This window comes from Lepisma saccharinum, chromosome 5 (assembly GCF_977018435.1).
Source record: "Lepisma saccharinum chromosome 5, izLepSacc3.1, whole genome shotgun sequence".
In the NCBI taxonomy this organism is placed as follows: Eukaryota; Metazoa; Arthropoda; class Insecta; order Zygentoma; family Lepismatidae; genus Lepisma; species Lepisma saccharinum.
In genome coordinates, this window is record NC_139233.1 from 39,948,007 (window position 1) to 39,973,647 (window position 25,641).

Below are 25,641 nucleotides of genomic sequence, written 5' to 3' on the forward strand. Positions count from 1 at the left end.
ACTTCCTTGTTCATGCTAAACTTCCTTCCGCGTAACTCTTTCTTAAGTGTTGGAAACGCCCAGAAATCGCAGATGCGAGGTCTGGGCTGTATGGAGGATGGTCTAGAGACTGCCCACCAATTTTCTCCAAAGCTGCCATACCTTGCCAAGCCACATGTGGCATTTTTGGACTTTTAACATTCTGTTCTTCACTCAGTGAACGTGGCACCCATCTTGCACAAACACAAGACATTTTCAGGTGTTTCTTAACGATTTTGTGACATCTTGCTACACCAACATTCAGTTTAGCTGCCAATTCATGAATCAATAAACGTCTATCTTCTTTCAACAATGTCTCTGCTTTCACAATGTTCTCATCATTCATTGATGTTGATGGACACTCACTTCTCGCCTCATCCTGCACATTGCGTTTACCTTCCTTAAAATGCTTCCACCACTTGAATACGTAAGCTTCTTTGATCATCTCAAACAGTTCCTGGCCACTTTTGTGTAACTTCACACAAAATTCAATAGTGATCCTTTGTCTGGTAATTATCGGTACATCATTCTCATCCGCCATTGTAATACACTCTGCAGTTCGACTTTTATAGCGAGCAAACAAACAACAGCTGTGCGTTGGTTCACTCGTACATTAACAAAGCACACCACATGCTATCTTCACGTGCAACAGTTACAAACTCGGTTTATACAGAATCGGCGCAGTGTTACCAATCCACGAAGTTTCGGAATTTCCCTCATAAAAACATTTATATTTTCACCTCTCTAGATTAAAAATACTGTAACTACAAACTTTTATAAGAGACGGGATACACTTCTTTCTCTGGATAGTCATGCTTCTTTGTAAGTGTGAACCTGACACCATACATCAATTTAATCTCCACCAGTAGCGTGCGGTGACCATTTAGATAACCGAAGCACTGAATATATAATAGTCAATAGTCCATGAAGGGGCAGGCTTGCCTTGATAAAAACATCGTACGCCACTGCTTTGCGGCATTTTAATCTTTCACGGCCTCCGCAAAAATGCCTCTCGACACTTTCGGGGAGTCCAATTATCCTGGGAGTTATGCAAATTTCGAATTTTTAATGCACGCCACTGATTTCCACCAACCACTTTTCAAAAGGCATGCCCACTGGGTATTATTACTTATCATTAAAGCCACATATTTATGGTAAATAATAAATGATCAAGATTTCAGTACAAAGATGTGCACATTTCAGGGTCAAATGCAGTATATATAATGACATTTTGGTGTTAAAATAGTGAATAAAACACTAAATTTGATTTTAAAACTACACTTGTTACACTAAATTAAATTTACCCTTCTATTAGCACATTTATATAGTTGTCTGAGTATTAAGTTTATTTCTGTGTAAAGGACTCCATTTTTGCTTCTCAAATATTTACAGCAGTATTAATCAATTTTCCACGATTTGCATAACTCACAAATAATTCAGACTTCAGAAAGTGTCGTGTCAGTAAACAAACTCTAAATTTCATGTTTAAAAGTTTATTTTGGATATTGCAGTTCGTTTCACATCATTTTGTGACAATACATGGTAGAAAAATGCACCCCACATGTTTCAGAAACATGAAAAATTAACATTACAGTGCATTTTTTCACATATTGTGTTTTCCTCAAAAACGAAATGTGCATGCTTCTACTTATCATTTAAATTTTAATGGCAGTACAGCATTATTTACTCTATGAGAAATAATGCAATACGGAAAGTGAGGAACAGTGTTATACAACAAAATAGTGATGACTGTACACAAACAAGGAAAGGTAATAGTTTCACGTTGGTTAATACTGCACGTTCCTAGAAATTTTGCCAACAATGATTATTTAATTTAAAATGCTGATTCTTATCTTTTCACTAACATCCTGCTTGGCTTCTCTTCCCTCTTGTTCATTTTAGCTGCAAAGAAATTTTCAAATGGAAAGCAACCTCTTAAATTTTTGTTTTTTATATTTTATAGCCCATCATGCTCCTTTCTTTTTACATAAACATAAGCTTCAGTAAGAAATTCCTTGAAAATTCCAACCTTATTTTGTACACTGTTTTTGACTACAAAATCCAAGATCTTAGCAGTAATTTTATACTTCTTCTATTTATACCTTATCACTTTCTAAGTGCTACCACCATCTTACCTTGTACTTTATTCTTCCAAGTTTCACCTCACTTTGTTTACTCTCTGCTTCCTCTGCTTGATCCTCTTGGTTCTCTGTCAGTTCCTCCATGTCTGGTTGAACCTGGAAACAGGAGAATTATTACTCGAATATAGCTCATGGAGTAAATGGATATACAGTGGAAACTCGCTTTTGCTTTTCTGATGAGACCAAGGTGAAAAACTTAAGATGTAAAAAAATGTAAAATTTTTCAACACAAAATCAGAATCAACTGTTCATAAGTTTTACCATGTATTTATAAAATATATGGAAAAGTAATATATGAATATATGCCTGAAACTATAAGGGAAATTGGAAATGTTATTTTTCAGCTTTCCTCAGAGATATTAGTTTTCTCCTTGACACTTACATTTTTCTCATGTGTACGACATTTTCAAACCTTTGTTAACTTTGCTTTTTCACTTTCTTGCAACAAAGCAAAACCAACAATAATATCATATGCAGGGTTCCCACTGACCCAGAAATCAACCTTTGAGTGGAAAAGTCAAGGAAAATCAAATGTTTTTACATGTGCCAGGATTTACCAATGAAAATAAATACCACTTATTTCTTTAACTAGCTTTTTGATGAGTGACATTCTATTTAAAAATGTTTTTACAGTTAATTATTGTTAACTTGTTTTGAACAGTATTCAATGAACTTGATTCTTGTGAATAGTAAGTGCGGTTTAACTTTAAAACTTTGTTATTAGCATGTTAAAGCAACACAGATTGGCCTGGAAATTTATTTTAGAATTTTCTGGAAAATTCTGGAATTTGTTTTGCCAAAATGAGTGGGAACCTTGATTGAAAATAATATTCAAATGTGTAAACAAAAAAATGATAAAAAAAAACCCTTTCTTCTCACAAGCCCTTCAGATATAAATAATTTTCAGCAGATTCATGTCCCTTGAATTCAATTTCTTACCACACATTTAATTTACAATAATGTGTGATCATTTTACCTCTCTTATTCAAGCTATTGGAAATTACAGATGGGCTGATATGAAAAATTCATTTATTTATGAAATTTATTTCTATACCAATAAAGACTAATATGAAATGTGGTGGTATCTCATATAACAAATGCAATCCATTCCAGTATTTTCCATATGTTCCCATAGAAATAATTTTGATTTGTTCCTCAGTCCAGTTCAAAATCATGAAACATCATTAATAAAACTGCAGGGAATAGCAAAAACACAACCAGTGTTTAAAAATGCTAGGAATTTACTACTTTATAATTACAGAAAATACAGTATGTACAATACATAATATGTGCATACACTACAGTCTCTTGTTCATTGTTATTTCAGATTTTGGTACTTTGGTTGGTCTTTCTTTTAATTAATTTATACCACGTTTTTTTTACATGAATTGTAGCCAGGTCGCTGCTCATATAAGATAATAAAGCACGCCTGCTGAAGGGTTAATCACCTGTGATGATATATTCACGTTCAGTTCAGAATGCGGGACATTTTCCAGCTTGTGCACACTTTCATTATGTGGGATGTTCATTGCGTGAGATGTTCATTATGCAAGGCATCACTGTATACCAATACTCACTAAAAGCTTTGATGCTATAATCGTTCGAGGGCCAGGACTTGCTAATCAGCTTTTTCTGTTGGTGGTGCATCATCATTGCTTTTTTGGCTGCTAAGACTGGAGCGTGTACTATTGTTTTCAAGCAGACCTCCACTAGTCCTTATAATGCTGGACCAACAACAAAGTTTTGGAGCTTTGGGAATCAAGCCTCAGGCCACTGACATGAAAGTTGAGAATGCCAACAATTTGGCTATGCGGGGAGGGAGCTCAATATGCCAATACTGATAAATGATATTCTACCAATCTGATTCAAAATTGCAAATGTTCCACAATGAACCTGAATGTACTAACGAAGGGCCAACTATAGATTTGACTTCAGCAAAAATAAACTATGTATTGTAACTTTTGTCGTCCTTCCTGCATGTGCGGTCTAAGGCATTGTGCTTTGGTCTCCGACTGCAGGATGGCATGGGTTTGAGTCCACCTGGGTGCAGACTCTGGGTTCTCAGCCTGTGTGTAGGACCGGTGGCAACCCACCATTGTGAGGAAATTGGGGAGCTAATAGTGAGTAGCATAATCTGGTCTCGGAAATCTCCTATAACAGCTGGGTGTTCAACATGCTGACTCCTCGTCACCCCATTACCGATTGAAGAACTCCACACCTCTAGGTAGGATTGTGGGAGGGAGACTGGCAGTCCGGAGATAGGTCAAGGCCCTTGTTGTTGTTGTTGTTGAGCCACGGATTATTATTGTAACTTTTATTTTAATAAGGCTAATAAGGCATGGTATATCAGTTACATTAGGGTCAAGCAAGCTTTCTTTCAGTGCAGAACCCACTTTTCTGACAGCAACCTGCTGTTGCTGTGTTTACCTATGAATAAACTTGCAGTCAAACAACTGGTTAGGCTTACTGCTGCCTGTCTGTTTGTGCACCAAACAGCAGCTTTAAAATCACTCCTCCCTGAAGCGGCCAGCAGGAGACAGGATTTTGTCGACATAACTATTCTGTGCTGTGAATGTGCTTCAGGAGTTAGCTTGGCTCAGGTATAATAAGAGCAATAGTAAAATGGTACGATTGTGCACTGTGCTATTTATAGCTATGTGTAAAATTATCAGCAATTTTACCAATATGGCAGTGTGTGTCTGATTACGATAGAGTAACGATTAATATGTCTCAAATAGGGTTGTGCCAATACAAATGCTGATGTATTGGCATCAGCCAATTCCAGTGGTATTGGTGTCTGAAAGCATTGGTTCAAATGTAATCACAGATACTTTTCTGAAATCTTGGTATCTCACATAGTCTACAAACATGCCCAATGACAGTTCCACAGAGTCTAAGTATTCTGTAAATAATGCAAAATGCATAATTTTATTTAATTTGGCACCAGCATCGTGTGGCAAAATTGAATTTCATCATCAAATGTTAGTTATTTTTATTTTTATTATCTTTTATATAATACTTATAATATTTTCAAGTAAAATCTGGTAAATTGATGTGGTATAATTGCAATGGAATATTTATATTTTAATAATTATAAATATTCTGAAAACAACTTTTAATTGTTAGCCTACTGAAAACATAAATTTAATCAGTTTTTCCCTGCAGATTTTATAATTTAATAACATTGTTTTCTAATTATGCTGAAATGAAGTACTCACTTATCCACAAGACCAGTTTTTATGATGTTCTATTAATTTTGATGGGCACTGCTAAGATCCTCCCAAAAATTTATGCAACAAGTTAATAGAATATCATAAGAACCATTGTCATGGATCAGCGAGTATTTCATTTCCGTATATTGATTTGCTAGCATCCCTTTCTTTTTCCCGATGTATGGAAACTTCCCTGGTCCACATCTTTTCTACACTTGCTCTTAGCATGAAAGTAGTAGCAATGAATATCTCTGTATCACTTTTATGCCACTTTTTGGCCAATTTGGTCGATGAGGTGATTAGATGAAATTGATGAAAAGAAACTCACTAAGGAACCCCATGCCCAGCTGGAACTTAAGCTTAGGAACTTCAGTGGATAGTTTTGAAAGTTCACCACTTAATACACTTGGCCAATGAGCCAGCTAAATGAATGTCTCTGAGACATTGAGAATAAGAAGGATGGTCAGTAATAGTAACATAAGAAAGGAAGATTAAAATTACATTTAACAGTGTTCATGCTATAAACAATAAGGCATCCTAGCACTTGTATTCCATTCTGTATATTAAATTCAAAATTACCTTTTCTTTGCTTGTTGCCCTTCCTATAGATCCTAAGAAAGGTATGGGTCCCATGTCTAGTTTGCCTTTCTTGTCTTTCCCCTTGGTTCTTTTCTTTGCACAACATCGTACTATGCAGCAAATGCAGATTGCGAGGATGAGCACAAGAATACCTGAAAACAAAAATAAGCATATAATACTTATTATTCATTATTCATGTTACAAATAAAATGAAATCAGAGATTTCCAAGAACAATGGCAATTAAAATCTTCTCTGTACACATTGTGACATTGCACGTAGGTAAGAATGATGAAAATAAAGAAGTCATGGGAATAGAGAGTAAAGAAAATGGTTGTGTGCAAGGCAATAAGATTTATAAATAGTGACTCCAAATAATATTGAAAGATGCCCATAAAGGTCAATTTCAAATCGTTACATTAAATGCATAGGCTATGGGCTGCATATAGCCATATTGTTAGGATTAGGTTGGGTTAGGTGGGAGAACAGCATATGCTGAACCTCGCCCGCTAAATAAAGATATATATTATAGGGCTGAGCCGATACCGATGTATCGGTATTGGCTGATACCAGTGGTATAGGTATTTGAAAGTATCAGTTGGAATTTATTTACCGATACTGGCCGATACTTTTCCGGCATTTTGGACTTTCATGGTGTCCGCAAATATGCCGCGCAACACTTCGTGGAGTCTGATTACAATGGAAGTTATGCAAAATTCGAAATTTATTTTTAATTTGCACCACTTTGTGCAAAAATAATGAATTTTACGATAACATAACATGTAATTTAATATTCTAATGTAATTCTTGAAGTTTTTAAAGCAAAAAATCTTGGTAAATTGATGCACACAACAGGAGTGGAATTCTTACACACTATTGTTAATGAATATTTTTAATAACTTAATTATTACAATTTTCAAGTATCGGTATCGGTGGGAATCGGTGAGAGTATCGGCATCGGTATCAGTATCAGTTAAATGTGGTATCGGCTCAGCCCTAATATATTATTATTATTATTATGTATTCTCTTGTTCGGGACATTATTTTTAATGAGTATCTAGAATACAGTCTCAGAAAATTAGTTATAAAAGTAAATAGTTACTGTCTGTGTGCTTTATTTCCTGAAAGAAAAAAACCTTCTGATACTCTTTGTAGGTCAATTTGCAGTGTGATACAAGTACTAACAACTAAGTTAATCATTAGAGCTACTTACAATTACTGTGGTGTTTTCTTTTATGATCATACATTCATACATATTTTCCTGTATTTATTTTGTTAATACAAAGAAAAGAAAATTATTAGATTTTTATAGACATGAAATAAGGTGCTGGTAAGGTGTATCATGGGTGACACTGGTTATGGTTACCATTAGTTCAGAAGTTACCATCAAAAATATATTTTATATTTTTATACTGTATCTAGAACAAAACACAGGAATCATGCATGAACATACATACTTGCAGAAATATTGCAATGATGCTATATTCATTGATTCTTATTTTTAATATAATGAAACAGATATTTACTATTGGAGGAACTTCTTGAACTAAGACAACCATCTCTAAATCTGTAATTTTCTGTAATTTTAGTCAGTAACTCTGTTATTTTTTCAGCTGCTACAAGTCTCAAAATGAGACTGCAATTTCTATTTTTAGCGATTAAGTGAATTTATCAGATTACCATTATTGGTGACCATGCAGTTATAATCCATACAAACATGATGGAAAGTTCCATATTATCTTCAGTATTTATTGTAGTTAACATAGACAATTTATATTTACTTATTTCCTGATAATGGGCAGTTTAATTTATATTTCTTTGGTGTGTCAGTTTCACACTTTGTAGTTTAATGGTGACTATGAATGTTAAAAAAATTTAGATGAAATTGCCGAGAGAGCAAACCACATAGAACACCTTATCCTGGATTGTATTTAAGATCACTAGCTTCACAGCACCGATCAATTTGAGGTCCTCACACATTCAAACATTGAAGTGTGATGTATTGTTAGGTTTTTAATAATAATAACTTGTGGTGGAACAGCCCTTGAGGGCCAACTGCCGGCCTCACTGCCACATACTTCAGCAGAGGTGGGCGATCATCCAGCTAGTTATGGGGTGATATGTGGTCAGCACAACAAACCCCTAGTCATCGTTGTAGTTTTTCATGACCGACTTATGCTGCTACTCATTCGTAGCTCCCCAGTTTCCTCATGATGGTGGATGGCCACTGGTCCCATACACTGGCCGAAATCTCAGAGAAAAATTATTGCTCTTCTTCCCAGGAGACTCGAACCAGCATGCGTCTCATAGCCGTCATTCAAAGCCTGATGCCTTAGACCACATGGACAAGGTGTGGGACTTTGAAACATTATGCTGACGATAATTTCTCACTTTATGTTTTAGAGGGGGAAAAAACAAGGAATGCTTTAAATAAATTCAGCTTGCATTAATTGTGTGACCCTTAAAAGAAATATAGATTTCAAGTATGCGCTAGCTTTCTTTCTTTCTTCTTGTTTTTTTTTTTTTTTTGCATTGAATCAAATTTGGTTTAGTTATTAGCTTCTGTGCTTACATGGTATGCATTAGCTGCCAAATGGCATGTAAATATCGAAGCATAGTTTTGGACATCTCACAAGGTAGCTATTACAAAGTACATTATAACTCCAAATTTGTATTGTTTGCAAGAACATTGGTATAAGGCAGCTTTCAGACCGAAGTGACATGTGGCATAGGGTTTCATGCCAAAGTGCCAAATAACAAATGATACAGGTCCATTCAGTTGTATGGGCTGTCAACAGACAGAGGCAAGTGCATGATGCATACTACTGATAAAAGCCTGAGTGACTTACAAGCAACAAGGAACATGTTCAGCTTTTCATGTCTTTATGTTAAGAAAGATTATTTATTTCTAAAGTGTAACTTTGGTCTGAAAGCTACCTCAAAAGTGTAGTTGACTAGCAAGACCTATGAATGAAATTTGATATGGCTGATTCAAAATATATAACAACATTCAAATGTTTGTAACTTACCCACTACAATTGCTATTACTCCCCAGGCAGGTACTCCTATTTTCTGGCCAATTTCATCTGCTATTTCCATCGCTTTCTCGCTAGCCTTCTCTGCAGGGGATTTCGTTGGTGCCTCTGAAGGAGAAGGCTCTGATGGTACACTTTCTTCTGCTGCAGGAAGAGAAAATACATATTTGTTAGTTTTATCAAGGAATAAAGCAATCAAAGTAATAGTACATTACACAATTAGTGCTAGCTCAAGACATGAATTTCATTCACTCCCTCCCATACATTTTTATATTTATTAAAATTTACAAGTTAAGGTGGTGCCTGAAGATCATCTACCTCGCCATCTCCCCTGCCCCAAAGTTAGGCTTCAAGTTATGCAGATGTTCACGATTGTGAAAAATTAGCTGTATCAAGATTTTGTTCTAAACAATTGCAACAAAACATTCCTAATTATAATGTTCATCAGACTTAAGAAACAAAAGCAATCTAAGCCCCATGACTGGTTAAGTTTACAGCAACTTTTAGCATATATAGACCCAAACGTGCATGCAGAATGAAGTTCCTCTGCAATACTGCCGATTTTCTCACTGTCTGTGACATGAAAGCTCGGCAGTTGTATTCACAAAAACTGAAATATACATTTTGAAGGTTGAACATTACTCTACTTTTTCACATAACATCCATTCACATTTATACATTTGTCCCACCGTGACACCAATTTTTCGATGCTCATGCGGTAGAAATCCTTTAGGCTGGATGCGTAACGAACGACGCATCGCTGTCACAACTTCCATGTCACAGCTGAAGTGTTTGCTGGCAAGGTGTTCCTTCAGTGGGCCAAACAGGTGAAAGTCTGAGGGGGACATTTCTGGACTGTATGCTGGATGCTTGAGAATTTCCCAATGCCAGGAATTGACTTTTTGCGTCACTGATGCAGCCACATAGGGACGAGCATTGTCATGGAGAATGATGACCTCCTCCAAGAGATTATGTTGGACATTTACGGCGCAGAGCAGCTCGTAGATGATCCAGTGTGACAAAATATGCAGCAGCATTTACAGTTGCTCCTTTTACCCCAAAATCAGCAAGAATGACACCCTGGCTGTCCCAGAAAACAGTAAGCAAAACCTTTCCTGCAGATAGGATTGTCCTGAATTTTTTGGGTGGGGGCGAGTTTGTGTGTTTCCATACCATACTTTGTTGCTTTCGTTCAGGGGTGTAATGAATAACCCACAATTTGTCTCCGGTAACAATGCGGTCGAGGAATGCGTTTCTAGCCCTATGGTACCAGAGTAAATGCTCAAGACTGTATCCCATACGGTCCTCCATATACTGTGGTGTGAGCTGTCTGGGGATCCATTTTGCTAACACTTTGCGATACCAAAGTTCTTCATGGATGATGGAGTATGCACTGCCATATGAAATTCCCACTGCATCCGCCGTTGTTTGGCTTGTTGACCGCCGGTCCTCCTGAATCAATGCCTCCACAGCGTCAACTTCGTGTGTGGGATGTTCGAGGCCGTCCAGAATGGGGTTCATCGAATACATTTTACACGTTGAACTTTGCACACCAGTTACAGACATTTGTGAATGTCATGCACATGTCACCATACACTGCACACAACTCATGATAGATTTCAGGTGGTTTTGTTCCTTTGACGAAACCAAACCACACTCCACAGCTCAACCGTGTCGAATGTCTCAAGTGTCGCTCCCATTTTGAAACAACTACCTCTCAGTGTGCGCGAGGTCCACACACCTGCCATCTCATGGAAAGGTGGCAAAATACATGTACTTCCAAATGTATAGTTCAGTTTTTGTGAATACATTTCCATTTGGCTGTAAAAAAATTACTCAATTACTTTTTGATATTCCATCGTATATTCGAAATAAATTGGATTTTTTGAAAAAATAGCTTTTTCCGCATGCAGGATAAGATGAGTATCTGAACTTTTATTTTTACATATCAGATTGTAACAGTGCAACATCACAATAATAAAATGAACATGTTGTAAGCAAACTTACTCAAACCATTAATTTTCACACAAACCACGAGCATAACCCATGTGCATTTCATTGCTTGGCACACCTGCCGTTAAGTACAAACACTGGATCCACCCTTCTTTAGAAGAATCCTGACATCAGAGGCATCTTCATCAACACATACATAGTCAATGGATCCTTCATTTGCAGACGAAGATGGGACAGTACTCCATTACACCCCACCCCATCATGTCTGCTAAAAGTACTATGAATAGTATGTAGTAGAATAAAAATAGCAGAACCATGTGGATTTTAATGAGATTGGTATAATTTGAATGACTTATACAGGGTGGCGCACGGGAGTGGGAGATTTTGATAATGCCGTAATGCACAGTAATAATACAAGGCACGTCCAGAAAGTAAGTTCCGTTTGGTAATAAAATTAAATTGTGTACAGATACAGAAAAGTTATTTATTGCACAAAATTCTACAACTCTTAAACTACTTTTCCACATAACTGCCGAAATTTTGCAGGCATTTGTCATAGCGTGGCACAAGTTTTTGTATACCTTCTTCATAGAAATTTGCCGCCTGTGTCTTCAACCAGTTGGAAACAGTTTCTTTCAGCTCGTCGTCATTGTTGAAGTGTTGACCGCCAAGGAAAGACTTGAGATGTAAGAACAGATGAAAGTCGCTAGGAGCGAGGTCAGGGCTGTACGGAGGATGGTCAAACACGTCCCAGCCAAATCCCTGTAGGAGGTTTTTCGTCACATTTGCAGTGTGTGGTCGTGCGTTGTCGTGAAGAAAAACAACACCTTTTGACAGCAATCCTCGACGCTTATTCTGTATTATTCTGTATTATTATTATTGCGCAATACAGAATAAGCGTCGAGGATTGCTGTCAAAAGGTGTTGTTTTTCTTCACGACAACGCACGACCACACACTGCAAATGTGACGAAAAACCTCCTACAGGGATTTGGCTGGGACGTGTTTGACCATCCTCCGTACAGCCCTGACCTCGCTCCTAGCGACTTTCATCTGTTCTTACATCTCAAGTCTTTCCTTGGCGGTCAACACTTCAACAATGACGAGAGCTGAAAGAAACTGTTTCCAACTGGTTGAAGACACAGGCGGCAAATTTCTATGAAGAAGGTATACAAAAACTTGTGCCACGCTATGACAAATGCCTGCAAAATTTCGGCAGTTATGTGGAAAAGTAGTTTAAGAGTTGTAGAATTTTGTGCAATAAATAACTTTTCTGTATCTGTACACAATTTAATTTTATTACCAAACGGAACTTACTTTCTGGATGTGCCTTGTATATATATTGTTACATAATTCAGGCCATAAAAAGGTACATGTGTGCCATTTGCAAAAAAACAAAACATAACTCACGGTTTGAAAATAACGTCCTCTAAATGGCATCCCTCCCTGAGGTAACATTGCTGCATTTGGGAATGGACGTTTCTCATAACTTTTTGCAGTACGAATACTGTTACGTGTACTTCTTAATACGGATGCATACGAGAGGATGGTAAATCGAACGTCCCTCCCTGAGGTAACATTCCTGCATTCAGGAATGGATGTTTCTCATAACTTTCTGCAGTGATAGACCGAATATCTTCACATATCTCAGCCTTTAGTTCCTCCAGTGTACAAGGATGAGTGGTAAACACACGATCCTTTAAATATCCCCATAAAAAGAAATCACACACTGTGAGATCTGGCGATCTTGCAGGCCAGTTCATATCGCCGTTCCTGGACATGATACGCCATTTAGAGGATGTTATTTTCAAACCGTGAGTTATATTTTGTTTTTTGCAAAAGGCATACATGAACCTTTTTATGTCCTGAGTTATGTAACAATATATATATTACGTATTACTGTGCATTATGGCATTGTCAAAATCTCCCACTCCCGCGTGCCACCCTGTATAAGTCATTCAAATTATGCCAATCTCATTAAAATCCACATGGTTCTGTTATTATTATTCTACATACTATTCATAATACTTTTAGCAGACATGATGGGGTGGGTTGTAATGGAGTACTGTCCCATCTTCGTCTGCAAATGAAGGATTTCTACTTATGCTTGAAGTGGAAGGGGATTGATCCCCCCCACTACGAAAATTTATGCAAAGCATCTCCCCAGCTGTCTCGTTGCCTCTCTGTTAATGGACTGTAATTAAGTATGTACCTTTTGAGTTCAATAAATAAATAAAATTCACATGCATCCCTTAGCTAGCTCCTACGCTAGAGCTAACATCCTGCACGTAACAATTTCCACTTCAAGCACTGTTTGTAACAGACTGCTAGGCAACACTGTAGCATATGATTCACCCATGAGTTCTTTAATGAGTGTTCAGGCTCCAGAAAAAGCGTTTTGAATCTCATTAGGGGTAGGAAAGTGGAGCAAAATAATTATATTGACCTATTTTTTTTAAGACAATGAAGTCCTCCCCATTCGTGTGCCTATTCCACTATCAAATGTATTTGAATGTGAAATTCATCTTTAAACATCAGTGTTTTGTAATATATATATATATATATAATAAGGTTACTTACTTGGCTTAACTTCATTTTCATTAGTAGCTGCGAGTACTTCTTCTTTTGCAGGTGCTTCCCTCTTGAAAATATTGGGCGCCATGTTTCTGGAAAGTGGAAGAAATGTGAATTATTCATCAAGAAAGACAAGGTAAGTAATTTTATATTGAGAATTACAAGTAATTTTTTAGAATTGATCAGTGTTACAGCATAATAAGTACAAAACTATAATTCAGCAGTTCTTTACAAGTACAGCTTGCAGATTAATAAGATTCTGAAATCTTCTCAAAAAATCTAGACATACACAAATACAGCACTCGTATGCATAACTCCCTCCACCTTTCTACTGTCCGCACATCCAAAACACATAATGGTCTAGGATTTCAAGGTGTAAAACTTTATAACAAACTGCCAGAGGAATTCAAGAATCATAATCCAAATAAATTTAAAATGACAGTAAAGAGCTTGCTAATGAAGTATTTGTTTTACAGCACAGAGGAGTACTTAGATCATATTTTTCATTAATAGACATAACCTTTGATTTTTCTTCTCATTAATAGACATAACCTTTGATCTTTCTTCTATTTTTATGTTATGTTATTTTATACTCTTTTATACTTTTTAATATGCTTAAGTATGTGTTAATTCCTTTGTACTCAAAATTATACATGTAATTGACCTATCCCATATCATAGTGCTATTTGTACTCATATGATCAAATGGATGGAAATAAATCTAATCTAATCTAATCTAATCATGGTCAAACAGTAGTGAACACTCCATATTTGGGTTTATCCAGAATTTTCCATCTGGGAGGTGCAAGTTCGTATTTAGGGGGTGTAAGGGTAACTTTAAAATCCAAAATGAGCATAAATTGGACCTTTGTGGAAAATTTTAGGGGAGTGTTGAGGAGTGTCTTGAGGAAGTGTTTTGGGGTTTTGGATGTGTGGATAAATCACGGACTCCATATACCCAGCAGTAACATATGCTACCCCTGTCAAAAATGTTCAGTACTTTATCTGATATTGTAAATTTTGTCAACATAGTGAGTGTGATATCAAAAATAAAGTGCCATATGTACATGCATATGGTGAACACTCCCTTTGAAAGGGGAGTGGCAAAAGCTACAAAACACCTACACACCCCTTCATATTTCAAGGAGTTTCTATGAATTATATGTTATCTTTCTTTTCACACACGCTATGCCAACACTATGTTCAATATCAGTCGAATACCCACTCCCCTAGCCATTGCATACATACATACTTGAAATATGAAAGTGTGTGTGTTTTGTAGCTCCTGCCAGTCTCCTTTCAAATAGAGTGTTCGTCGCTGTGTTCAAATATAATTTTAGCTTAGTTATCCAATCAGAAGGGAAAATTATAGATGGTTAAGTTACTGTTCTCAGAGGCTGAATGAAAATTCTGTACTTTATGTAGTTAGGGATACCATAGCTTTAGATGTTAGAGAAATTACTCTGGCATCTTTGTAATCGATTATGATATTTACGTCCCAATATGTTCACTAGAGGTACTCCTGAGTGGAGTGTCAACACGTTTATCTACACATACACGCATGCACAGTGGGCCAGAATTCTGAAAATGGGGCCAAAAATCTGAATTGATGAATAGAGATACTTTATGCTGTCAGTTTTTCTAATAACAGAATATAATACATGAAAAACATAAAATGATTGAAATTCTGTTCATTATTCACATGATGACAGTGCAAAATAATAAGGTAAATAAAGTAGCGTGGCGCTGATTGCATTACCTCCACAAAGGTACAAGATCGTGAATGTGTGGAGCTACCACATTCCCCAATATTCCTTCAGGGCACGGTGCATTGTGCGCAGTGAATTTCACCTCCGTTACACTACAAAATAAATGTTATAGTGCACTGTGTTCATATACTGACTGAGATTAACCTTAAACTCCAGTGGACAAACATTTCCATTGGTCAGGCAGATTGTCGGGGTTCATCTGACACTTCGTGATGTCGAGCAAGCGAGCGATTTCTTCTAAGAGTGAGAGCGTGCATGATTTCTTAGCAGGCAAAGGCCGAAGGTTTGATATTAGTGGATCAGACGAGATAAGCAGATGATGCATAAGATATCCATTGATAGAAATTCGGGAGCTCTCTGGAAAGTCACTGTCTTAATTTTCTTGATTCTTGCTTCTTGTGCCTCCTTAGAGAGCTGCCGACTGGAAGAACAGCTGCTGCTATGGCATCTGGACCGTACACCAAGATTTTGTGTGTCATCGGGCATATACTAGTAATACCAGAAATATTCTGCTACAATATGTTTCGCAATTTCCAACGCATATTCACGAAAACTGTGACTTGGCGATAGTGTTCTTTGAAGACGGCTTGCACATTCCTCGCCAGATGTGGCCGGGCATTGTCCTGCTGAAATATGGCACGTGGAGTTGCCTGAAGGAGGGGCGGTACCTCGGGCTCTAAACCCCCCCCCCCCTGATGTAGCGGTTGCTGTTCAGATTGCCTTCAATACGTAGGAGGCGAGATCGCATGTTGTATCCAATGACGCCCCAAACCATCACACTTGGCGTTTGTCTGCTATGCCGCTCAACAATGCAGGCTGCCAGATTGCATTCACCATGGTAGCGTCTAACAAGTATGCGGCCATCACTGTAGGACAAGTTGAAGCGGGACTCGTCCGAAAACACTACATTTTGCAACTCAGAATGCCAGCAACGGCGTTCACGTGCCCATTGCAGTCTGAGGCGTTTGTGGTTTCTGGACAATGAAAGCCGACGCAATGCAAAGCGTGCAACCAGTCCAGCCCGCAGCAGACGGTGTCGAACCGTCGACACAGACAGGTTCAAAGCCGTTGCAGTACTCCAGCGTCGAGCCAACACTGTGGACGAAGCTGTACGGTCCGTTACAGCCATGCGGACAAGATGGCGGTCATCCCGTGCTGTGGTCACATTGCGTGGTCCAGTACCTGCCCGTCACTGCAAACGACCCTCTTCTATCCACTGGTACCACACACGCATCGCTGTCGTAGCAGCATGCCCTATACGAACCGAAATGTCACGGTATGACAAACCCGCTTCCCGGAGACCGAGCATTCTGCTCCGTTCGAACTCACTCACATGCTGATATTGCGCCCTTTGACGTCGACGGGACATACCGGCGCTTGCTTTCACGTTTCCACTTCGTTTGACGGCTCTTCACTGACTGAGCTTCGCGTAACACTGACCTTTCCGATCACACAAGAGAGGGCGCTGCTGGCCCTACGTGTACGCCATCTCTCTGCAATCCTAATCACTTATTGCTGGTACACTGTTCTACACATCCTCCGAGTTTGGATTCATTCGGGCCATTCTTTCTGGGTGTTTCAATTTTCACAAACAGCAGTGTATTAGATTCTAATACAATTCTATTTCAATGCAGGCATGTTTGTCAGTGTGAAGCCGTGTGCAACTGACATTCTTTTTACATTTCGTAATTGCGCATTGACACGAGTTGGCAGCCAGTTTTCTCTTGGTTGCATTTATAAGACCCATTGAATCATTCGGCGTAAATATCTTCATCTCACCTCATCTCACAAATTTTGAATGTCAAAGGGAATAAACACACATCATTGCAACTCAGATAAAAACGGCAGCGTATGAACCTGCTCTTATATCAATGCCCACAATACAGTAAATTAATTTATACTCTACCCACAGAAAGTGCATACCTTGACGATATGTAGAATATGTGCAGCTGAAGCTCACACAGATAACGTTCTGACAATTCAACACCAGTCTCAATGGGTGAAACTGTGTGCGAGATGTCTGCGAAATGGCATTTGGCAAATGCATGGGTTTTGTCCACCTTAAATCCTCATTTACGTTAACATTTACGTTTTGAGGAAGCTTCATCATTGTTCTACAGGGAACTAATGGTTTGAAGCAGGGTTGTTAAAGGTCCAGGAATTTTAAATAAATTCAATTCCGGTCCAGGAGAGAAAATCAGCAAGCGTAAATGGGTTCTGGACCGCAAAGAACCTTTTTATCTGTAACATATTTCAATTCGATCCAGGAACCTTTTTTCCGGATCAATTTAAATACGGTCCAGGAACCTTTTTTTCTGAATCAATTTAAATACGGCCCCGGGAACTTTTTTCCGGATGAATTTAAATACGGTCCGGGAACCTTTATTCCAGGTTCAATTTCAATACGGTCCAGGATTTTTCCCGAGTTAGTTTAAATAGGGTCCAAGTTCCGTATTCAAATGAAACAATACGCAACTTGGATCGATTACAGACCTGACGATAAACAATTATCCACTTGTGAGCATGAAAGACTAATCCAGGTGCTGGCTGTCTCGAGAATCTAAAGTACAAGGTAGAAATGGGCGAAACGCAAACGGTGCAGCCACGTTGCCCCTTTCCATGAAGCTCCATTCTCTCGCGCGCGTTCCTTGCACTTGGTTGTAGTTTATAGCAGCATTGCCCGTCCCTGTTGTGATATCTGCTGGGCGGCTCCTATTGGCTGCAGTTCCTGGACCAGATGCCGAAGTAACACATAACGGGTTTGTTTGAGTTCAATGTGACGCCATGCTAATATGGTCCATTGCGAGTAACTCTTCGAAAAGGGAGTTTTTGAACCTGGCCCACGACAGAACAACAGCGTTATTACTTATTCCCTGTGCTACGCTATCTACAACAGGAGCGTGACATTCCAATGTAAAACATACTTGCGGACATTTTTAGAAGGCAACTTTTAATCGGTAAACCCTGGTCCAGGAATTGTAAGTAATTTCAATTCCGGACTGGGAGAGAAAATCAGCAAACGTAAATGAGTTCTAGACAGTGTATAACCTTTTCATATTGAAAGCATTTAAATTAGGTCCAGGAACCTTTTTCCGGATCAATTTAAATACGATCCAGGAACCTTTTTTCCGGATGAATTTAAATTCGGTCCAGGAACCTTTTTCCAGAATGAATATCAATTCGGTCCAGGAACCTTTTCTCCCACATCAATTTAAATACGGTCCAGGAACCTTTTTTCAGGAACAATTAAAATATGGGCCAGGAACCTTTTTTCAATGTAACAATACGCAACTTGGACCGAATTTAAATTGTGCGAGAAAAAAGGTTCCGGTCCTGCAGCGGAACCCAATAGAACCCATTAGAATTTACGGGTTCCTGGACCTTTAACAACCCTGGTTTGAAGTCTCTGCTATAAAGTAGAAAATTCTATTTTTGTCCCCATTTTCAGAATTCTGGCCCACTGTGCCATGTAAGAACTGCAAGCTTTGGTTTATTCCTTAATCTACGATATCGATATCACGGTGCAAAGAGAAAAATAGCTCTTAATGGTTTCCATGTGACGTGTGGGGAAAAATGACTTGGATTTGATCACGCCAACTTAAGTATCGAAGTAAGACCACTTTAATACAATATTAAAGAATCTAGACATAAGCATTTGATGGTGTCAGTATTGGAAGTGCCGTCACCAGGGGATATTGACGTTTTCGCTTTAACGTTAACATTGAGAACCGAGAAAGGCTCTCAATCTTTATAAATAAATGCTCCTTGCTAATAAAATAATTGTGTTGTTTCAGCACTTGCGTGAATATATTGTCAAAGTGGAATTCACTTGCTTCGGGACAATGCACTTACTTCCATGTTTCTAGATTTTAGATTATCGACATACGAAGCGAGATACAATTCAGGAAGTTTGAAAATTTCTCAAGCGCTGAAATATGAACCTTTTATTTATCAGCTGGGTTGGATTTAGACCACAAAAAGGTTCCCTGATGCCGGAATCGAACACAGATTGACCGAATGGTAGTCTGTCAGTATAACCAAAACTCCAAACCAACCGACACTGCATAAATATCGCTTTCTAATTCTACTGCTCATGTCAAATACGTGGATGAAATAAAAATTTAATTTTCAACGAATTGAGGGTAAGACTGAGTGAGTTATTCTTATCGCCGGAGGTTTATCCAAAATTTCCCAACTGTGGAGAGGTGTAAGGGTGAATTTATAACCAAAATGATCATAAATTGGGCCTTTGTGAAACTTTTAGGGGGTCTTAAGTATATTTGGTTGGTGTTAGGTGTGTTGATGTGTGGATAAATCACTGCTCATTGCAGCTTTAATGGAAATATTATTATTTACAAAGATGCTACGTAGAAATATTTCCTATGCTGATGTACGTATCTCCACACTCTGTATCCCCTCCTCGCCATGTCTGTTAGTCTGTCTGTGTCTCTAAATGTCCGCCCAGCGCGCTATCGTGTTGGTTTTAAGTGTACTTTATATTGCCGGACCCTGTGGCCGAGTGGTTAGCACATAGCGCTGCGACGCCAAGGGTCCCGGGTTCGAATCCCGCTCAGGCTTGGTTGTTTGTGAATGTCCATTCATCAATTTCATCATTTCATCACTCATCTCCATCTTCGCAAATTAGCCAAGAGGCACAAAACGCGAAGTAAAATAAACTAAATCAATCAATCAATCAATGCACTTTATATTCAGATAGGCTAATCGGGACTCGACCTACAGTTTAAATTAGAATCCGAACCACTACGAGCCTCCACCGGCCATCGGACCCGTGACTCCTTGGCCTATCTTTCTATGTTATTGTTCGTAATGTAGTCTGTTATTGCTGCTCTTGATATTGCTAGTTCTCGCGATTTGAGGTGACATGTGTGGAAAGGTTTGTCTTGCATTTTCAATATTGTTATTATTTTATGTCGTTTAGGCTAATCGCGACGATGAGGATGAGTGATGTTTAGAAGAAGTTGAAGATGGGATGCATAAAAATGAACACCCACGCAAAAAGCCAGAGAACTATTGCCTGGAACCTTCGGTGTGAGTTATGCTTTTTTTCTCGCTAACAGAGGGATCCCTGTTTCCTTTTTAATTGTTTGTGTTTTAGTTAGATTTTCATTTCATGAGGCAGTTGGAACAGACAAAATCTACAGGTGGAGTAGAATCAAAATTTGCAGCTGTGGGACCTTTTGAGAGGATATCCTTCCCTCCTCTCGAGTATCTGGTGGATGTCCTCCAGAGTTAGAGAACGTAATAGTTAAGAATGAACGTACATATTAAAATATCAAAATTGCTGTGTGTCTCCTTGTCAAAATGTTCGGAAATCAATATTGCACACTTCTTCGGAGATGGAGAAAATTAATGCCTTACGTCTCCCTGATGAAAGCTCTGTACACTAACCAACAATCTACCATTACATTATCGACCCTCCAGTATGCCTATTTCCTTCCTAAATTAATCGTCAATCCATAAATAACCAATGACTCAATATCTGTCATAACAATTTCATTGCTTATTAACACAAAATACGCATGTCAAAAATAGATACATTATCAATGTAAAAAATCGTGTTTTCCAATTAATGATTTTTGGAGCAAAAATATGAAGCAACTTCATCAGGTTCGTTCCCGAGCAGCACTAGACAAACATACCGTGTATTCGATAATTACTTCAAGTGAAGAACACGAGACATTACGTCCGTAAATCTTTATCTCGTTTTCTCTTTGTCGTCACTGCTCGATCTTTTGATATGCATAGAATGCTGCAGAAGTTGCAGAATTGCAATGCTAGTTGGGTTTTCTGTACATAAAGCGCTTGGTGGTCAGACATAGGGGTACTTCGCTAGGGTCGTTACAACCGATTTGGAAGAGAAAATGGTTTTGAAACCGCCACAAGATGAACAAAAATGAGGTACAAGAATGTGACCAATGATGTGGCAGCTGGCAGAACTTGACCTACCAGTTATAAGCTTACACGTCATATTTTCGGTTAAAACTAAATGCGGTGTCAGTAGGATCCTCTCTTCTGAAGCCCTAGTCATGACACTGAGGAAAGGGGACGTTGAACGAACAGAGACAAAGTTGGAAAATAGTACGCCTCCCGCCAACCCTCTTTAAAGTGTTATCGCCCCCTTAAGCTGACTAAATACTGTTGTCAGTTTGCACAGGAATGCATATATATATTTGCTTTCTTGCTTAGTTCGTAATACAGTGAGAGTCATTATTTGTGCGATTTGTTCTTGATGATGTGATGTACACTCAACGGCGAAAGAAACGGTAGGCGAATTGTCCACCACCATTTTAATTCGGTCTGTATTATATTGTGATGGCAATGAATTAAAATAATGACTTCAATTAGCAGAGAGCCGGACCCTGTGGCTAAATCAATCAATCAATCAATCAATCAATTAGCAGAGAACAATGCCTGCTTCGAACTAACATAGTTTCATTCCTTAAAACAACACAGGATGTAGAATAAAAAAGTAATTGAAATAGCAGTGGACAATTTGCCTACCATTGTCTTGGCCGTTGACTGTACAAGGTACCGAGCAGTGGCTATTGTGATAGTATGTGCAGGGGCATTTGGAAAAAGAGAGAGGGTCAAAATTTACCAATCTTTCTTGACGTTTTCATCAAGACATTATTAATGCTAAGTTATAAAATAATACTTCGTTTTGGTATTAGAATACATGTATTTAAAGTGCATGTTTCATTTTCTCCTTGTTACCATAATACAAATACTAATAACGATTCTCTGACTACAGGAATAATTGTGCCCAATATACTACAAAGTAACGTATTGGTAGTAACTATTTACTTCCAGACACTGATACGCGTATGTCCATACACACACACTCTTTCTCTCTCTCACAAAAGTAGAACTACTATTTTAGTTTTTCAGGGTACCAAAATAAATGGTGCACCTATCCAGAAATACTCAGCAAGGCGTTATGTGTGTTGCCTAACTCTACGGCGTTGGTAGAAGTTGCCATCGAAAATTTGCTATTGAAATCCACTTGTCGCCGTAGACTTGGATAACACCCATAACGCCTTGCAGGGAAGCCAGTATATAAGGATCTACGTGTCTCATTTTTATTGTCGGTGACTACAATGCGGGAAAGTGACAAATAAGTATGTAGTAAAGCAGCGCCCACACTTGAAACAAAAACGATATTATTTTTGTATATGGATGGATTCTTTAGAAACTCAATTAGTTGCTGTTTGTGCACTAATATTAAAGAAGACCGTAAACTAAAACTATAATATGACGTACTATATTATTCTTTTCACTTTCCTGGCGGTCTCTCTCTCTCACGATATATATATATATATATATATATATATATATATATATATATAATGTGTGTGTGTGTACACATACAGTGGAACCTCGATTTTACGTTTCCGGATTGTCCATTTTCGCGCATTACACATTCAATTCTCATGACCCCCATGTACAGCTTGAATTGCAATGTTGTTTGCCCCGGGCCTCTCCATATGTAAATCCGATGCTTTTTTTCCTTCTAGACGCGCATCACTGCTTTAAATACATCCTTGCGTATAAGGTAAAAAAGAAAATTCGAGTTCCAGTTTATGTAGCATAACCGCAGTAATTTTTGAGGCCCACAGTGCTTGAAAATTAAGGATAATGACTGTATGCAAATATGAACCATCGTAGCACAAAACGAGAGAGCTATAAAGCGGGGAAAACCTCGTGAATTCGGGCAAGCGAGGGCTTGCCAACACTGCAAGCTATCGACCTGTAGCGCACTCTGCGTGTACCAGCTGATCTCTATCAAGCTTCCCCACAAACCGCCCTAGTAACGAAGCTGCACCATGGCCTGCTCTGTGTGTGTGTTTGGAAAATGACCCCATTCCATTTTCATTCAGCCGTTCATTTGTCGAGCTTGCTCCTGAAACTGGAAAATTAAAGCATTAACCCACTGCTCTCGGCATTCCTCTACATCTAGATGGTTCCTAGCACGCCAACCGTCTCGCGGGTAATAATAATAATAATAATAATTATTATTATTATTAAAAATTCGTATTAATAACATTTATATTATTATTATTATTTCGTGAAGAGGTAAAACATAAATAGAGCAATGCAAGATTTATAGAACAACAAAATATAGTTACTTTCAGCTGATACGAGTAACAAGTGAAGTTCCTAATTATTATGTTTATGCATAATATTTATTATAATTATGAATTAAATTTAACAGACATTGCCAACACAAAATTCATTTGTCTCAATAGAATCTTATGTTCATGTTAGTTCGACGTAAATAAATTAACTTAATATTACACAAAACTAAATTACCACTAAATCCCGTGGTGCAAACAGCCCTTCGAGAGCTTGCCAAGCAGCTTTTAGTGGTTAGTGCGTCAAGTACCATCGCCGCTGTTTCTGAGACCAGAGTCCGCTACTAGTGCTTGCAAGTAATTCCACGAGTAGAATGAGAATTTATTTATTCATGGGCGAAGTACGGCCTGTGGCTATTTTACCACTTAACCCCCGAAACTTATACAATCAATCAAACATAAATGTAATACTACTATAATAGATGCAAGTAACCAATTACATTTATCGCTCCTAAACATTTTAGTGACTAACACTATAAAACATATAAAGACAATTTTACTCACAAATCAAATAAATATTCGTTTCTGGTTCAAATCTGCTCATGTATCATGTATCAACGCAAGTATGCTGATTCAAGTCATGTGTACTGACACTGTCCCTGCTCATCGAGAAATACTTTTGTTACTGACCTTTTATAGCTATTTAATGTAGAACACGAGGTAGCATCTGCTGGCAGTACATTCCAACAATATGCAGAGGTAGCTTCGAAAGATGGCAGGAATATAGATTCTGACAAGTTGTCCAGATGAAGTTTTTGTAGAGTCGTATAGTTGTGTATTTCTTGTCTAAATTGGAGTCTGCCGTGTAAGTATATCGGCCTTTTTGTTTGCGTGATTTTGAATAATGTGCACGGCAGATGTAGTTTACTGCGACATGACATATTCAGCCGTTTCAGCTTGTTTAAACAGGGAAGTATGTGATCTTTTCGTTTCAAATGAAATGCAAAACGTATGCAAGAATTCTGTACTTTTTGTACAATTTTGCATTCTTTTTTGCTAAATTAACTCCATGAACCGCGTCACAATAATCAAAGATTGGCAGAACCAGGGAGTGGCATAAGACATAATTTATCATCAGTTGAGAGGAAATGCAATGATTTATAGAGTGATTGATCTAAGTATACTATGCTTAGTGGAACGTCGTCGCCTTGTAATCAAGGAGCCCCGGGTTTGATACCCGTTGTAGGCATATTGCACGATGGTTCGGATCGCACTTTAAACTGTAGGTCCTGTATCGATTAGCCTATTTGTGCATAAAGTTGACTTAAAAACAAGAACTCAAACTAGTTTATTTTAGATCTGAGCTACGGCGGACTGGTTAACAAACTAACTCTTTCAATGCATGCCTTTGAGCATTACACTATAGTTTTACTTTTCATATTCGTGATATTTCAATTTAATTCAATGTTTATTAGTTTGTTAACCCATTATCTCTCTATAATTGGACATTTTTTTGCGGAGCGTCTATATATATATACGGTATTTCAAAATTAACGGGTCTTGTATTGCGTCAAGTCATTTTTACAGACACCACTTTTTCATGCTATTATTAGTCTATGTGGGCTAATTTCAATCAAAAATACATTGTTGATGCTTTGTCTGTTCCTGATAAATATATTTTTGCAATATGGAATTAGAGCCGCGGTGTTATAGTTGGTAGGGTGTCTGACTGCAATGCGGGAGACCCGGGTTCTATTCCTAGGGTGGAACTTCTGAGATCAGAATTTTATCGGCCTAGTCCCTGCATAAAGCTGCTCTGGGGCTCACACAGCCTCAAATCAATGTGTACCTGGGGGCACCATGGAGGGTAAAGGCGGCCGGAGCGTGGTGCTGATCACATCACCTATAAAATGTCCTAGATCGAGAATATGTAGTGGGGGTGTGGGGTCCTACCCTCACATACTCTAAATGTGCCTTGAAGGCATGGCATGGTGTTGTATGCAGAGAGGAACCTTACCTTTGACCTTAACTAACATGGAATGTTTATTTGCGGCAGTCAATATATAGATTGTTTTTCTTAGCTTCATTTTGTGGCAAGCCTTTTTACACTTATCTTGCATTATTTACGATGACACGAATTTGCGGTTGCATCTATATATAGACGATTTTTTTTTGGCCGCACTTCTCTTCAACGTCGCTGCAAGGAAGGGGTTAAATATCAATTATGTCCCAGACAATCTAATTAAAGGAAGATCCATTATTTAAACAACTT

General features: G+C 38.2%; 2 protein-coding genes across 3 annotated transcripts in view; one reads left to right on the forward strand and one right to left on the reverse strand.

Moving 5' to 3' along the window:
• The window catches only part of osi (electron transfer flavoprotein regulatory factor orsai), a 125,619-nt gene that overhangs the window by 50,468 nt on the left and 49,510 nt on the right, over positions 1-25,641 (forward strand). The gene's annotated exons all lie outside the window — the stretch shown is intronic.
• Positions 1-25,641, reverse strand: part of LOC145987780 (synaptotagmin 1-like) — a 102,770-nt gene that overhangs the window by 31,533 nt on the left and 45,596 nt on the right. For both annotated transcript variants that reach the window (XM_083122468.1, XM_083122467.1), the window contains exons 2-5: positions 13,515-13,600; positions 8,978-9,127; positions 5,951-6,102; positions 2,154-2,255 (exon numbers count right to left, since the gene is read on the reverse strand). In XM_083122468.1, the coding sequence (XP_082978594.1) occupies positions 2,154-2,255; positions 5,951-6,102; positions 8,978-9,127; positions 13,515-13,596 (486 nt within the window). In that variant the 5' untranslated portion in view covers positions 13,597-13,600. The remainder of the gene's footprint in view (positions 1-2,153; positions 2,256-5,950; positions 6,103-8,977; positions 9,128-13,514; positions 13,601-25,641) is intronic.